This window comes from Ostrea edulis, chromosome 1 (assembly GCF_947568905.1).
Source record: "Ostrea edulis chromosome 1, xbOstEdul1.1, whole genome shotgun sequence".
NCBI lineage: Eukaryota > Metazoa > Mollusca > Bivalvia > Ostreida > Ostreidae > Ostrea > Ostrea edulis.
Genome location: NC_079164.1, coordinates 80,000,785 through 80,015,518, shown reverse-complemented (window position 1 = coordinate 80,015,518; position 14,734 = coordinate 80,000,785). Strand labels below are relative to the sequence as shown.

The following is a 14,734-nucleotide window of genomic DNA, read 5'->3' as shown; positions in this document are numbered from 1 at the left end:
GGTTTATTACGTCGTTTGTTTGATCATGATAATAAATCACATGTCGGCTCGGGTTCGAATCCCGCTCGCGCCGATAAGTGAGAAAGTTTCCCAGTTTACTTTCGGAAGGTCGGTGGTCTCTTCCCAGATACATTATATCTGGGTTCTCTCTTCCACCAATAAAACCTGGACTCCACCAGATAACTGAAAAATTGTTGAGTGTGGCGGAAAACATTAAATCAATCAATCAAATGCTGTGTTATTTCATTAGACACTTCAATGATTGTCCAGTAACAAAAATCGAGCTATGGAATGCCAGAGTTTTTGCTCGTGTATGGGTTTTTCTATTTCAAAATTGTGGAATATAAAAATGTTTGTTTTGTGTGTACTTGTATATAACATTTTGAGATATCCGTATGTCTTTTTTAGTACATTGTTTGTAATAATAAAATATTATGTAATGGTTTTTAGCACAACAGTTTTACCATTAAATAACACACGTCACTGATATCATATGTATATCTTGTTGCAGGCGAAAGAGAAACAAGTGGAGGTATGTAATATCAACTTCTTTTTCTTAAAAAATGAAATATAGAGTTAGGAAGAATTCAAATATACTGACCTTTACTCATACTCGGAATTGTAATGATAATCATTACCTAACGAATGTGATGCAGTTGGGAAAAAGGAGCGTATTAATCTGAATAAATAGTTCGTCTCTAAATTCACGGCTGGGAATCCCCATAGTTTTGAGAGAATCATGGATTGATTGTATCTTGCTTAACGTCTCGCTCGAGAATTTTTCACTCATATGGAGACGTGTATTAAACTGCATTAAAAATCGTCTCTAAATTAATGGCTGGAAATTTCCATAGTCTGAAAGAATCATGAAAGTAGCCAAGTTGATAGTAACTATCAGAAATGTAGATATATATGTATACATGTATGTATGTATATATATATATATATATATATATATATATATATATATAAGCACTGAAGTTCCAACAACACCCGATACCTCAAAGTGTCGGATCCACAACATGGTAACAAGGTCAAATACAAACATTATACAAAGCACTAAAATGACCAACGACACGAACAAGCAGATTGTCAAATTTTCGTAACTAAATGCACTAAATGCATAGTGATGAAGAGCAGGAAGCAGGAAGGCCTCTACCAAAATTGTAAATTTCATGATCCCCGGGGTAGTGGTTCTGACCCCAGGGCGGGGCCAAACTTAGTATATATTGTTCATGTGTAAAACACTTAAATAATATCTTCTTTAGTTCTATTGATACTAAATTGAAACTAAATAGATATTTAGAAAGAACAGGTAGTCCTTTACAAATATCGTGTTTAGTGTAATTAATGTAACTGAACCGATGATTTCAATACATGTAATAGATAAGATTTGTTTCCTTTTAATATACAATAGAGTAGATAAAATATAATAGTTTGATACTTCGTCATAACGTAACCATACGTATGAAATGTTTAAAGCAAGAGAAGGGTTGCAAGAACGCAGTTCTGAATTCTTCTTGCCGAAACAACGCTTAGGAAATAAAGATAAACAGGTTTCTTAATATTTGTTAATCCCTCCATTTTTTAAAAATTGAAATGCAGAAGTGTGTGTGACAAAGGTAAAAAAAATCTCAACAAGTTGTTTTAAACGTGTTGATTTTAACTGATTTTCAGCATTCGTGTATAAGCTCATAAATTCTAATATTTTTCGATGATTTGGTAATGACTTATTAAACACGGTACAACCTAGAATCACGAAAGCGTCCAAACTGTTTAACATCGATCGACCAATTAATTAGACAATGAAGAATTTGTAGCAAACCCGCATTTACATCAAGGAAGCTAGTTACAGGTATACATACATACATGTACATCCCATTTTGCGTCTGTGTAAACAATAGCTTTACTTGTCGCTCCATTGACCACACATCGCCATTATACTCGCCGCTCCAATGAGTAGATATCGCCGTTACAAATCTTCTTATTTTGTCGACGCCCCTCCCCAATTCCTTAATAAGTTTAAATAATCGTGAATTAAATTTTCTCTATGACTTTGAATTAGTGAAAATTTAATTCGCGTAAATTTAATACACTATTTAAGGTTTCGATTCGCGGGGAAAAAACATGACGTGAAAACCCCCTGATATACGGTAATATCTTCTTTAGTGCTCTTGATTCTGAAATGAAGTAAATAAATGTTTACAAAGGGCAAGTAGTCATTTACTAACATTGTATATTTGATGATCCCAGGGATAGGGGTTTTGGTATCAGATTGGACCAAAATGACCAGTTATTAAATGTGTGAATGATACACCATATTTAACTTCTTTTTGATAAGTACCATTGCAATTCCTTTTAATTTTGGTATGAAGCATATTTAGGACAAGGGGACATAATTTGTAAAATACAGGATTCCTGAACCCCTGTGGCCTTGGGGTGGACAAAAATTGACCAATTTTCAACAAAAAGAAGAAAAAAACATGCATAGTGATGTATAGCAGGAAGGCCTCTAACAAACTTGTAAATTTCAATGATCCACGGGGTAGACGTTCTGACCCCAGGACGTGGCCAACCTTGGTACATGTATATAGTGCTTATGTACAAAACACTTAAATAACATCTTCTTTACTGTTATTGATACTAAATCAAATTTCCATGGATATTTTAGAAGGGCAGGTAGTCCTTTACCAAAATTGTAAATTTTATGATCCCATGGGTAAGTGTGTGGAATAGATTGTCAATTTCAGGACTACTGCACCCCTGGGGCCTTAGGGGCGGGGCAAAAATTGACCAATTATCAAAAACCTTCTTTACAACCATAAATGTGTGAGAAAGGTTCAAACCCCAGGGTGAGGCTTAGTATTATATTGTATATACACTGTATGTGTAAAACATTTAAATGATAAGTTCTTTGATGCTATTGATACTAAATTGGAACTAAATAAATATCTTCAATGTAGGAGTAGGTCGGCCTTTACCAAAATTGTAAAGAACAAGGGACGTTATTGGCTAAAATTGACCACCCTTCAAAAACCGATCAAATTGTAAATTTCATGATTCCAAGGGGTAACGGTTTTGGTTCCAGGGTGGGGCCAAATTATCATAGTGATTATTGTATTTACCATTTGAAAGACTTCTTTGTGTTTGCTTTTATGGTATAAAAACTATCCGCATATATAGGTAAAGCAGGAACGCGAGTACCAAAATTAAGAATTTTGCAACATTAGGGTTTTGACTCTAGGACAGGTCCAAATTAGTCATATCATATTAATGGTAAAGCCTTTCATTAAAGCCTTTCGAAGAAATTAAGTTTTAAGAACACATCTTGATTTATACTGTTGATAAACATAAGAATTTAGCTTAGATATGCAGAACAGGTTTTCATAGCCCTTGTCACTAGTCAAGTGATACTTTTTAAAATTAATAATCAGGTGACCGATATTGGCCTCTTGTTACTTTATTGTTATTGACACGGTGGCCCAGTTCCACCATAGGCCTCCTTGGACTTGTGTTCATTGGTAAATACATGTAACACACCGGGAAACACGGAGGACACGATGGACTTCCGTGTATTTTCCACCATGGGATTTTTAAACTCGTGTCGTGTACTTTGTTATGTTGTATGTGTGTGTACGTGCGTATCTTGTTACACGTATCCATTTTGTATTTTGGGGAATACCGTATAAGCAAATTGTTAGCGAAGACTTAAAGAGAAAGGCAACCCAAAAGCTTTTTACATGATAAATGATAGGATTAATTAAATGATAAAGTCTGTTGTTATACGGCCTAGATAAGCGTCAGTATTAATTTGAAAACGTTAAAAATTGAAATTCCCGCGATCTATAGAGTCTGCCATGATGTGTAACGCTTTTGTGTTCAAGACCAAAAACAAAATCAATAATTTTGACGTCACACCGTCTGTTCCGGTTTTTATGAGATTCTAAGATCATCAAAGATATGCATGTGGTAGATCTTGCGAATAGATAGATTGATGCCTTCCTGTCAAGCAGTTAATTACACTAATGCAAACGGGAGATGTGAAAAAAGCACCAAGTCATTTGAAAAGAAAAGACTATGTAAACTGTGGATCCATCATTTGTGTAATGACAATTTGAGGTTCGAAACATTTATATGAAGAAATGTTTACCGTCTGCCTGGTTTGCGACTCGACTGAACGCATTTTCTCAATTTCTTCTTGCGAAAGAACGGGCTCAAATCTATACGACTCAAAACTTAACTGTTCGTTACTTGTCATGTTTACAAGGCTACTGATGAAATAAACCGGAACAGACGGTGTGACGTCATAAATTAAACATCAATGGCTGCTCACTTAGCGGTGGGTAATTTAAAATATATGATAGATTAATATTGATTTAATCGTTAAGCAAGGATTTTTGTTGTTAAATTTACGATAGCACGATAGCAATAAGTGATACTTTATTCATAAAAACAACAATGTGATTTAGGTTTTCTTTCCCTTTAATTATGTTCCCCAAACAAAGTTTGGGAACATATTGTTTTTACTCTGTTTCTTATTATTAAGGTCTTCCGTCTCAACGGAAGACCTTATAATGATTCTTATGTTTCTTTTCCTCTATTATTAGGGTCTTCCGTCTTCAGCGGAAGAACCTTCTGTTATTGTATTGTTGATTTTTCACTTTTCTTATTATTTTCATTCTTTTTTTTTCCTTACCGATTTTGTGCAAAGGATTTCTCGGAGATGGTTGGATCGATTTGCTTTAATTCAAATTTTCAGAGTTGATGCGTTGCCATCTGAAGTTTATATTTCCGTTTCAATTTCTGAAAATTCACTTCCGGTCGCAAGTTACGTCCGATTTACCGTTTTTTAAAATGACATATTGTCCAGACGATTTTTCATAAACCGTCAAAGATTGAGTCTTGAAACTTTCAGGGATGATAGATGGTTACTAGTACCTTTGTAATAATGTTTATCATTGCGATCCGTCACTTCTGGCCGTCACCGGAAGTGAACAAAAGAAACGTCAAATTTTAAAATTATGCTTTTGAAACAAAACTTGCATAGATAAATTAGGTCTCTTTCGGCGTTTCAGAAGATGTTAGACTTACCGGAAGTTTAACCAGCAACTTCCGGGTTTTAGAGAAAAACTTCGAAAAAGTAGGTTTTTCTTTGTCCTAGTATATCTCGCATATTTATCAAGTTTTTAATAAAACGTTTACAGAAGTTATTGGCAATTTCCATATCTAGGGTACCCTTTAGTACTTTTTCAAAATTCACTTCCGGTCGTTCGTTAGAGCTAAATTTCTGTTTCTCAAATGACATTTTGTCCAGGCGTTTTCTCATAAACAGTTAAGATTGAGTCTTGAAACTTTCAGGGTGATAGATGGTGACTTGTAGCTCGGTAATAGGGTTTATCATTGCGGTCCGTTACTTCCGGCGGTCACTGGAAGTGAAAAAAAGACATGTCATATTTCAAAGTTATGCTTCTGAAACAAAACTTGCATAGATTTATTGGGTCTCTTTCGGAGTTTCAGAAAAAGTAAAACTTATCGGAAGTTTAACCTAAAACTTCCAGCTTTCAGAGGAAAATGGGTCTTTCTTTGTTCTCGTATATCTCGCTTATCTACGCAGCTATGTTAAGGCTTCCCGGAGTTTGAAATGCGTTCAAAACATACATTGGATTGCGAGGTCGGTGTTTGGTTTTCAATTGTAATTTATATACTTAAGTACAGACAATTTATATAGAAGGTTCTCTCGGCTATATATTAACATATCTGTTATGATATCACATGACTTTGTTGATCACGTAACGATGATTTATAATTGTTTAAAGTGTTTCACATAAATCGCTTCAGCGAAGCTCATTTAACAATTATTTTTAACTCTTTGTTTGATAAATGAACTCACCGTATCCTTGTGTACCCGAAATGTGCTTGGGAAAAATGGTAGTATTACTTGCGTACAAAATACACGTATTTCATGAAGAGTTCAACTTACTGACACACTTACCTACACATTTGAGGGTAATCTGTATTCAAACAAAGCCATCATACATTTAACCAATTAAGATTCAAATAGAGAACAAACTCCTCTTACGATTTCCGTAATAGATCTCAAATGAATCCTCATAAATTACATGTTCCTCATTGACAATATCTTCGTGGTCTTTGGTGATCAGGTCTTCCAACAGTATGTTGGAATTCCCATGGGAACGAATTGTGCTCCTTTGTTAGCTGACCTGTTTTTATATTCATATGAAGCAGAATTTATTCAAAAACTTCTACGTGAGAAGAAAAAATCTCTCGCTGTCACCTTCAATTCGACTTTTAGATATATCGATGACGTTTTGTCTATTAACAATGATAGCTTTCATTCATATGTCGATTTGATATATCCCTGTGAGCTCGAAATAAAGGACACCACAGAGTCGTCCACTTCTGCTTCATACTTAGATATTTGATTAAAAGTAGACATTAACGGCAAACTGACAACTCAACTGTATGACAAACGGGATGATTTCAGCTTCTCCATCGTCAACTTCCCACATTTATGTAGCAATATTCCATTATCACCTGCATATGGTGTTTATATATCTCAACTGATTCGATATGCAAGAGCTTGTTCTGGGTATAGTCAGTTTTCAAATCGAGGTAAGCTACTGAAAAACAAGTTGATGGTACAGGGATTTCAACAGTCTCGATTGAAGTCAGCATTTCGCAAATTCTATGGTCGTTATAACGATCTAGTTCGTCAATACAACCTCGCATTGGGTCAAATCTGTCTGACGTGTTTCATACCGATTATTAAGCCGTTCTTGGCACACTGATTAGACTGCGGATAACTCCGTTTACCTGATCAGGATATGGGACTCACGGCGGGTGTGACCGGTCAACAGGGGATGCTTACTCCTCCTAGGCACCTGATCCCACCTCTGGTGTGTCCAGGGGTCCGTGTTTGCCCAACTATCTATTTTGTATTGCTTGTAGGAGTTATGAGATTGATCACTATTCGTTATCTTCACTTGCATGTACCTGCGCTAGACTCTTTTATAAACACATCATAAATTCTACCTCTTATCACTGGTATAAAACAGAGTACATTTCAAAAGTATATTTTTCGAAAGTAGTGTAAACACGCTGAATTTAAATCAAGGGTAATTAAACAAATTATTTTAAAATATTCGGACATATAAGATATTAAAATACAATTCAGACACGTGAATTTTGCAATAGCGTTCTGACATCTGATAGGCAGTTTGAAATAAGGTCTAGAGTTTTTGACACTCTCCCCGTCATAACAGCTCAAGTTTGCAGTGACTTGACGTCATTTTCCATTATGACGTTATATCGGTAGTTCAGAGAAGTGAATCCTTAACCTACCCGCGTATCAACTTTATATTACGATGTTTACAGATATTACTGACATTATCAATCTCTAGGAAACCTTTAAGAATATTTCAAAATTCACTTCCGGTCGCGAGATAGGGCCGAATTTCCGGTTTTTTAATGACATTTTGTCCGGGAGTTTTCTCATAAACATTTAATGATTGAGTCTTGAAACTTTCAGAGATGATTATTGGTGACATGTAGCTTTGTAATAAGATTTATCATTGTCATCCGTCACTTCCGGCCGCCACCGAAAGTGAACGAAAGTAACGTCAAACATCAAATTTACGCTTTTGAAACAAAATGTGCATGGAATAATGTAGTGTCTTTTGGAGTTTCAGAAAATGTTACACTTGCCGGATGTTTAAACAACTTCTGGTTTTTAGAGAAAAGCTTCGAAAAATTGTTCTTTCTTTGCTATCATATCTCTCGCTTATAAATCAAGTGTTTGATATAATTTTCACATATATAATTCATATTATCCATCTTCAGAATATAGTGACTTTTTTTTTTTAAATTCACTTCCGTTCGTTAAATATCTACGATTTCCGGGTTTTTCTCTCCAGGCGTTTTCTCATAAATAATCAACAATTGAGTCTTGAAACCTTCAGGAATGTTTTATGGTGACTTGTAGATGTGACATACGTGCTTCAATTTTGTTGCCTTTACTTCCGTCATCCACCGGAAGTACCTTAAAAATATGTAATTTTTCATTTTTTAATATTCTAATGCTCATTACATTATTTAATAGTGTGATAAGTCATACCATTTCCACCGGAAGTTTATTGTTCGAAACCGGAAGTTGTCTGAAAATTCAACATTTTTCACGGAATTTTTAGTGTGGGTTCCGACATGGTCCATTTGGAATTTTTAGTTGTTTTATGGACTACTGAGATACTCGAAAGCAAATAAAATAAAACCGAAATTGTTTATAATTGATAAATCGTGTCTTACATGTACGTGTTTATTTCTTTCATGTAACGGAAGACCTATTCGTTGCTCGTAACGAGATCATTTCTAGTTATTATTATTATTATTATTGTTCTTTTTCTTAACGATTTTGTGCACGTGATTTCACAAAAACGACTGGATAGATTTTCATGAAACTTTCAGAAAAAAATGTAAAATAGGATTCTCTAGAAGTTTTTTTTAGTTATGAAAAAATCACTTCCGGTCGCAAGTTACGGCCGAATTCCGTTTTTCAAATGACATTTTGTCCGGGTGTTTTCTCATAAACGATTAAAGATTGAGGTTGTAGGTGTATGGTACAAATGCCTGTTGAATGACATCAATAAAAGTGCGGAATCATACACACGTGCGCGTGTATGCACGTGCAACGCTTTCTTTCATTTTTTGGTACTAAAATGACCATATTGAACGTAGTACATGTAATTAAAGGCTAAAATAAAATGATTTTTTGCTGTAGGTTTACAATGACATCACTGTTTAATTGGGGGAGGTTTGGGGAACATATGTAACGGTCCCCGTTACAATTAGAACTAGTTTTGGCATTATTAGCGAGAGTAGTGAGAGCGCTAAAATTGAATGATGCTAACAATTTAGTCCATATCGAAGGTAATAGGCATCTTTCCAGGAATTATAAAGTCGCTAAGATTAGCTCTCACTATATATATATATACCCATTTTTACGGAACAATCGCTAAATTTGTGTCTCATTAACAATACCACTTATACGATATGCTGTTGGTATATGTATCCATATTGTTTGTCTTAGGAATATGGACGGTGAATGTACCCTTCATGGTCGTCGGTTTTGCTGGAGCAGTCCTTTTGGTGACTATTGCGGTTATTCTTGTGAAGAGGTAAGTTGGTCATTGATTAATCTAATGGTCTCCTTGGATGATCGTCTATTCCACTCAGTTATACTTCGAATGGTTGTTAATGTATTGTATTCAAAGTAAATGTTTGCAAATCGATAAATAATTGCGTTTTGATAATCGAAATCTTCAACAATAATGTTCATGTATCACATAGATGTACACAACAGTGAAATGTCAGCGTTTTTGTCCTACGTTCTTCGTTTCAATTCAAATTGATACTGTGACAGTGTAATATAAAATTAGATACTTCGGAAATAGAAAGATAGTATCTGACAAAAGATTTACAACTGAATTGATTACAGGATGAAAGCCCACACATATTTCAAATAAGATATCACTCATATGTTGAATTGATGTATTCCGAGTCGTTCACTTCTGCTTTCATCTTCGTTTGCCAAGGGTTTACGATCCGCTCCGCTTCTCTACAACCCTAGGCTGCGTTACCGCGATTTTCGTGACAACAATTTGCTACATATGATTGGATGCAGGCCAAGTCCCCTGCAGAGAGCGTGTTAAGTCAGAACACGTTCAAGACGGAGGAATGTGTAAACAATTACTTAGTTTTAGTTGTCTTCAAAACGCTTCCATTTAATCAGCTTTTTATAGTCTCCATACAACATGGTGGTGTGTAGACTGTGGAACGAACCTTTGCTTACGAAAAAATGTGTAACTCACTGGTTGCAGCTATTTTTATTTTACAACACACAAAGTGTAGCTGAAAAACGCATTTTCATTGGTTGTACATGATGTAAACCAAACAGTTTGTTTTCTCCATCCGCTAGAGGACGCCACTCAAAGCTAATGCAACCAAGAGTTGTAGAGAAGCGGGACAAATCGTAAATCCTTGGCTAGCGAAGATGTTCTGCTTTATACTTATGACAAACGGGATGACTTCAGCTTCTCTATCGTCAATTTTCCATACTTCTGTAGCAATATTCCATTATCACATGAATATGGTGTTTATAGCTCTCAACCGATACGATACTTACCTCTTGTGTATTGAATCATGTAGCTATAGGAAAGTGACGATAGAGAAGCTGCAATCATATATTTTTATGCCCCGGAGATCGAAGATCGGGTGCATATTGTTTTTCTCCTGTCTGTCATTCTGTATTTTTGTCTGAAACTTTAACCTTGCTAATAACTTTTGAACAATAAATGCTAAAGCTTTGATATTTCACATGCGTATTCCTTGTGACCAGACCTTTCCGTGGGTACCAACATTTTTTACCTTTTGACCTTGGAATTAGACCTACTTTTAAAACAAAATTAAGCTTGCTAATAACTTTTGATTAGTCAATAGTGTGTGCTAGAGCTTTGATATTTCACATAAGTACTCCTTATGACAAGACCTTAGCGTGGGTACCAACATTTTTGACCCAATGATCTTGGAGTTCGACCTAGTTTTTGAAAACTTTAACCTTCCTAACAACCTTTGAACAGTAAGTGCTAGAGTTCTCATATTTGACATGAATATTCCTTATGACAGGATCCCGTGGGGATACGGGTTAGAATAGGTCCTCAGTACCCCTTGCTTGTCGTAAGAGGTGACTAAATGGGGCGATCCTTCGGATGAGACCCTCAAAAACCGAGGTCCCGTGTCACAGCAGGTGTGGCACGATAAAGATGTCTCTCTGCTCAATGGCCATAAGCACCGAGCATAGACCTAAGCTTTGCAGCCATTCACAGGCAGTGGTGACGTCTCCATATGAGTGAAATATTCTCGAGCGGGACGTTAAACAATAGTCAATCAATCAGCCTTTCCGTGGGTACTAAAGCTTTTGACCTTGGTATTTGACCTACTTAAAAAAAATTGACATTGGTCATAACTTCTAAATGGTAAACATTAGAGTTTCATTTTGTACATGAGCATTTCTTGTGACAGGATCTTTCTACTGTTACCAAGATATGTGTCCTTGTGACCTTGACCATCTTTGGAATTGGCCATTATCGGGGGCATTTGCGTTTCACAAACACATCTTGTTGAATATTTGAACCGTACTTCAAGATGAAGAAAATTCATATATCATGTTAATTATGTAAAACTTACACGGTACTAATTTAGACGCACCAGATGCGCATTTCGACAAATAATGTCTCTTCGGTGATGCTCAACTGAAATGTTTGAAATCCGAAATAATGATAAACTTGCTAGAGCTCTTTTAGGGAAAAACAGAGTGCCAAAAAGTGGACTCAAATTCGACTAAGGATAAGAGCTATACATGAGGGAGATAATTCTTAATTTTGAAATGAATTTCTAAATTTTATCACAGTAATTAAATATACATCCGTATTTTCAAGCAGCTAGTAACGAAGTACTTAGCTACTGGACTGTAGAGACCCTCGGGGACTAAGAGTCCACCAGCAGAGGCTATGCAACATGTTGCAAAATCTCAGGATTAAGCATCTGCAATGACATTTTAGATTTTATGATTGATTATTTCTACACATACTTAGAACAAAATCAATATAGATCAAAGGAAGGAGACTGCAACTAATGTTGTCTCTATGAATATTAAACGAAAGGAGAGCAGTCAAGCAAATGAAAATTAATGATAATCAGATTTTTAATTAAAGTTATCAACTGCTGATCAAAAAATAATGAAATATGTATTTATTTCAGACAGAGAGTGATGAATGCGACTACCCAAGGAATTTATATGGGAGAAAGCAGACCTGTTGCTGATACCACCTCTGAAAGTTATATGAGAGTGGAAGAAAATATCTACGATGAACCTGAACGTGTTTCGTTGGATTACATTGATCCTGTTGATGATAGCGATAAAAATAACTATAGCACGAACAGGCAGGAAAGGCCACGAGAAAGAAGAGAAGATGGGTCGAAAGAAAAATCTTCAATACTGTCTCTCCTCATGACGGAAAGAAAGGAATCTGAATTCGATAAAGTGGACAGGGGATACATAGATATTGTGGAAATTGGTTCCTGCAAAGATTCGCTTCCAACATCACCACCACTAACACATTAACTACAACAGCGACAACATCTACAATGACAACATCAACCCTCCCACTACAAACGACATCACAATTAACAACAGAACCACTAGCACAATCTCCACCAGTAGAAAAGAGAAATCTTCAATTAACAACAGCACTTCCAAAACAATCTCACCAATCAGTAGCACTTGAGACAAACACCACGATACAACCAACTGTCGCAAAAGCAAATACAAGCACATCACCTTTAGAATCAGCAATATATACACAATCATCGACATCTCTTGGAGCGAAAGTAACAGAACAGCCATCATCTCCATTCACCGTCACAACAGAAATAGTAACACGGCCACATTCAGCAAAATCAGAAACAACCAAGCTATCATCAATAGCACTGATGAAATTAGCGTCAGACACCCTATCAGAACCAATAAACAGGACAGATTCAACCACACTACATATACCACGGACGAGAAAAAACGTAAAAACAAAGACGTTTTTGCAACCACAACCTACTACAACAGGACAACTAACGACAACAACAGTCGCAACAACAAGACAAACCAATTCAAAACCATACAACATATGATAGATATGTTATATTTCATATTTCAAGACTTATGATACATACATCTGTGGACGTCTATGTATACAATCATGATGATATGTGTGTATATACATGTATTACATTTGGCTTTCCCTTACTGTTCCAGAAATAATTTATGTGAATAGTGTAGAAAAAATATTTCCAACTGAAAATACAGTTCCAAATCATCAGTATTATCATCATTGATAAAAGACAGTAATGAGATGGTGGCAAATTGGTTTCTTTGGTAAATTGTTCTCGATAATATTTCTATCTGTGTGCAAACCTATCGCAATTTCCACTTCTGTCAATTGTGTCTTGAGAAGGAATTAAACAACGAAATCCATGACAGGGGAATGGAACAAGAAACTACAAATATTAAGATTGGTCTATGCTTGACAATTCTTATTCTTCTGTTTCTGTCAATCTGTAGAATGATGATGAGGTCTAGATATCACTAGTAGGAAAGACATCGTTGGAAAATTGCAAGGAAAAATACTTAGTTTTTCCAACAACTTCTAAATTCTCTGCGGTTTTTTCCTATAATACTTTTATCAACTATCTGCTGAAAGTCCGCTGTGACAATAGTAGTTCTGGTACGTATCAGATGACACATTTGTCATTGGTTGGTGGATGCAAAAAAAGATTTGGTTTTGGAAAATATCCCACATTGTGTAAACTCACAAGGATGAACAGTGGAACACACACATAAAGGTTTATTTCCTTGTTTTTGTTTATTACCTGCATATATTCATCCCTTTGTTCTCTGGTTATTATTGGTCATTAACGACATATTAAATTCATAAACTGCTCATGAATTGTTTGTAACATTCTTGGCTTTTACCATTAAATTTATCACTACTTGATATAATGTGGCATTCATCATTTCACTGAATGAGTCACAAACAGATTCTAGTGTACATGTTGGAATTGTGGCAGAGGTTTTCCATATAATTTAAAATATGGCTAAGATCAAAGGAAAGAATACCGCACCATGACATCAATCTATACTTATAAATTAACACATTTTGCCAATAAACTCCTAAATGCTTTCTCCAGAGTTACTGCTTTCACCTTTAATATTGTTTCGTATGGGAGGTGAAGTCCGTAACCTATGATAGAATCTTACTTCATTAGTGAATATCGTAAAATTAATTAAAAACCTAATTTCGTTTTCGATAAACTACCCCGAAATTGCAAAAATGAGAGAAAAGTGGTGGATCTAAGTCAGTTTTATATGTATGACAATTTAAAATGATATGATATAAAGTTATTCTGTAGTTAATCGATGCTTGATTTTGATATAGAAGATATAAGTTTTGATCATTGTCGAATAAATAAGATATGCCTGTTCGTTTCCTCAATCCATGATTTTAGTTTTGAATCAGCTTATGGAAACTTCCAGAACGAAGCGAGGCAACATCATACAACCAATTGCACATCCTCGGGCCTTTCCGGCAAGCCGAGAAGTTTCGATTGGTTGACAACATGATCAGCATAAAATTGTGTGGGTGTTCAGTGTTAGTTATGATAGTTTTGGCTAGACCAATATTTATTATTTGATGAAGATTTATACATGAAGTTATATTATTCATGTACATCTCATTCAACGAATGACGCTTCCCCCTTTCGTTGTTCTTAACCTGTTTCGTGTTTACAGAAGTCTGTTACGACTGAATTTAAACTGAATTTCGACTGAAATTATGAACAACTGTTCATTTTGTCCTTCGTCAACTATTCGGCATGACTGATTACAAGTGCATTCGTAAAATCATTATCTAATTTTCAATGCGGTGTGAGATCATTTATGTTAGACCGTTCGTGGCACACTGATTTAGATTACGAATAACTCAGTTTAACTGGTCAAGATATAGGGCTCACGAAGGGTGTGACCGGTCGACAGGGGATATTTACTTCTCCTAGGCACCTGGTCCCACTTCTGGTATGTCCAGGGTTCCGTGTTTGTCCAACTATATATTTT

General features: G+C 35.6%; 1 protein-coding gene across 1 annotated transcript; it reads left to right on the top strand.

Annotated features, from left to right (window-relative positions):
• The first annotated feature begins 518 nt into the window (after positions 1–518).
• Positions 519–13,193, top strand: LOC130054094 (uncharacterized). The gene is made up of 3 exons (XM_056162527.1): positions 519–532; positions 9,104–9,191; positions 11,833–13,193. The coding sequence occupies exons 2-3, from the start codon at positions 9,130–9,132 to the stop codon at positions 12,194–12,196; spliced, it is 426 nt and encodes a 141-aa protein (XP_056018502.1). The 5' UTR covers positions 519–532; positions 9,104–9,129; the 3' UTR covers positions 12,197–13,193.
• Positions 13,194–14,734: the final 1,541 nt, after the last annotated feature.

Bases quoted from the DNA above. Each gene is read 5' to 3' on its own strand.
- LOC130054094 (XM_056162527.1), top strand. From the start codon at position 9,130: ATGGTCGTCGGTTTTGCTGGAGCAGTCCTTTTGGTGACTATTGCGGTT. The intron at 9,192-11,832 runs GTAAGTTGGTCA...TATTTATTTCAG, and splicing joins GCGGTTATTCTTGTGAAGAG to ACAGAGAGTGATGAATGCGA.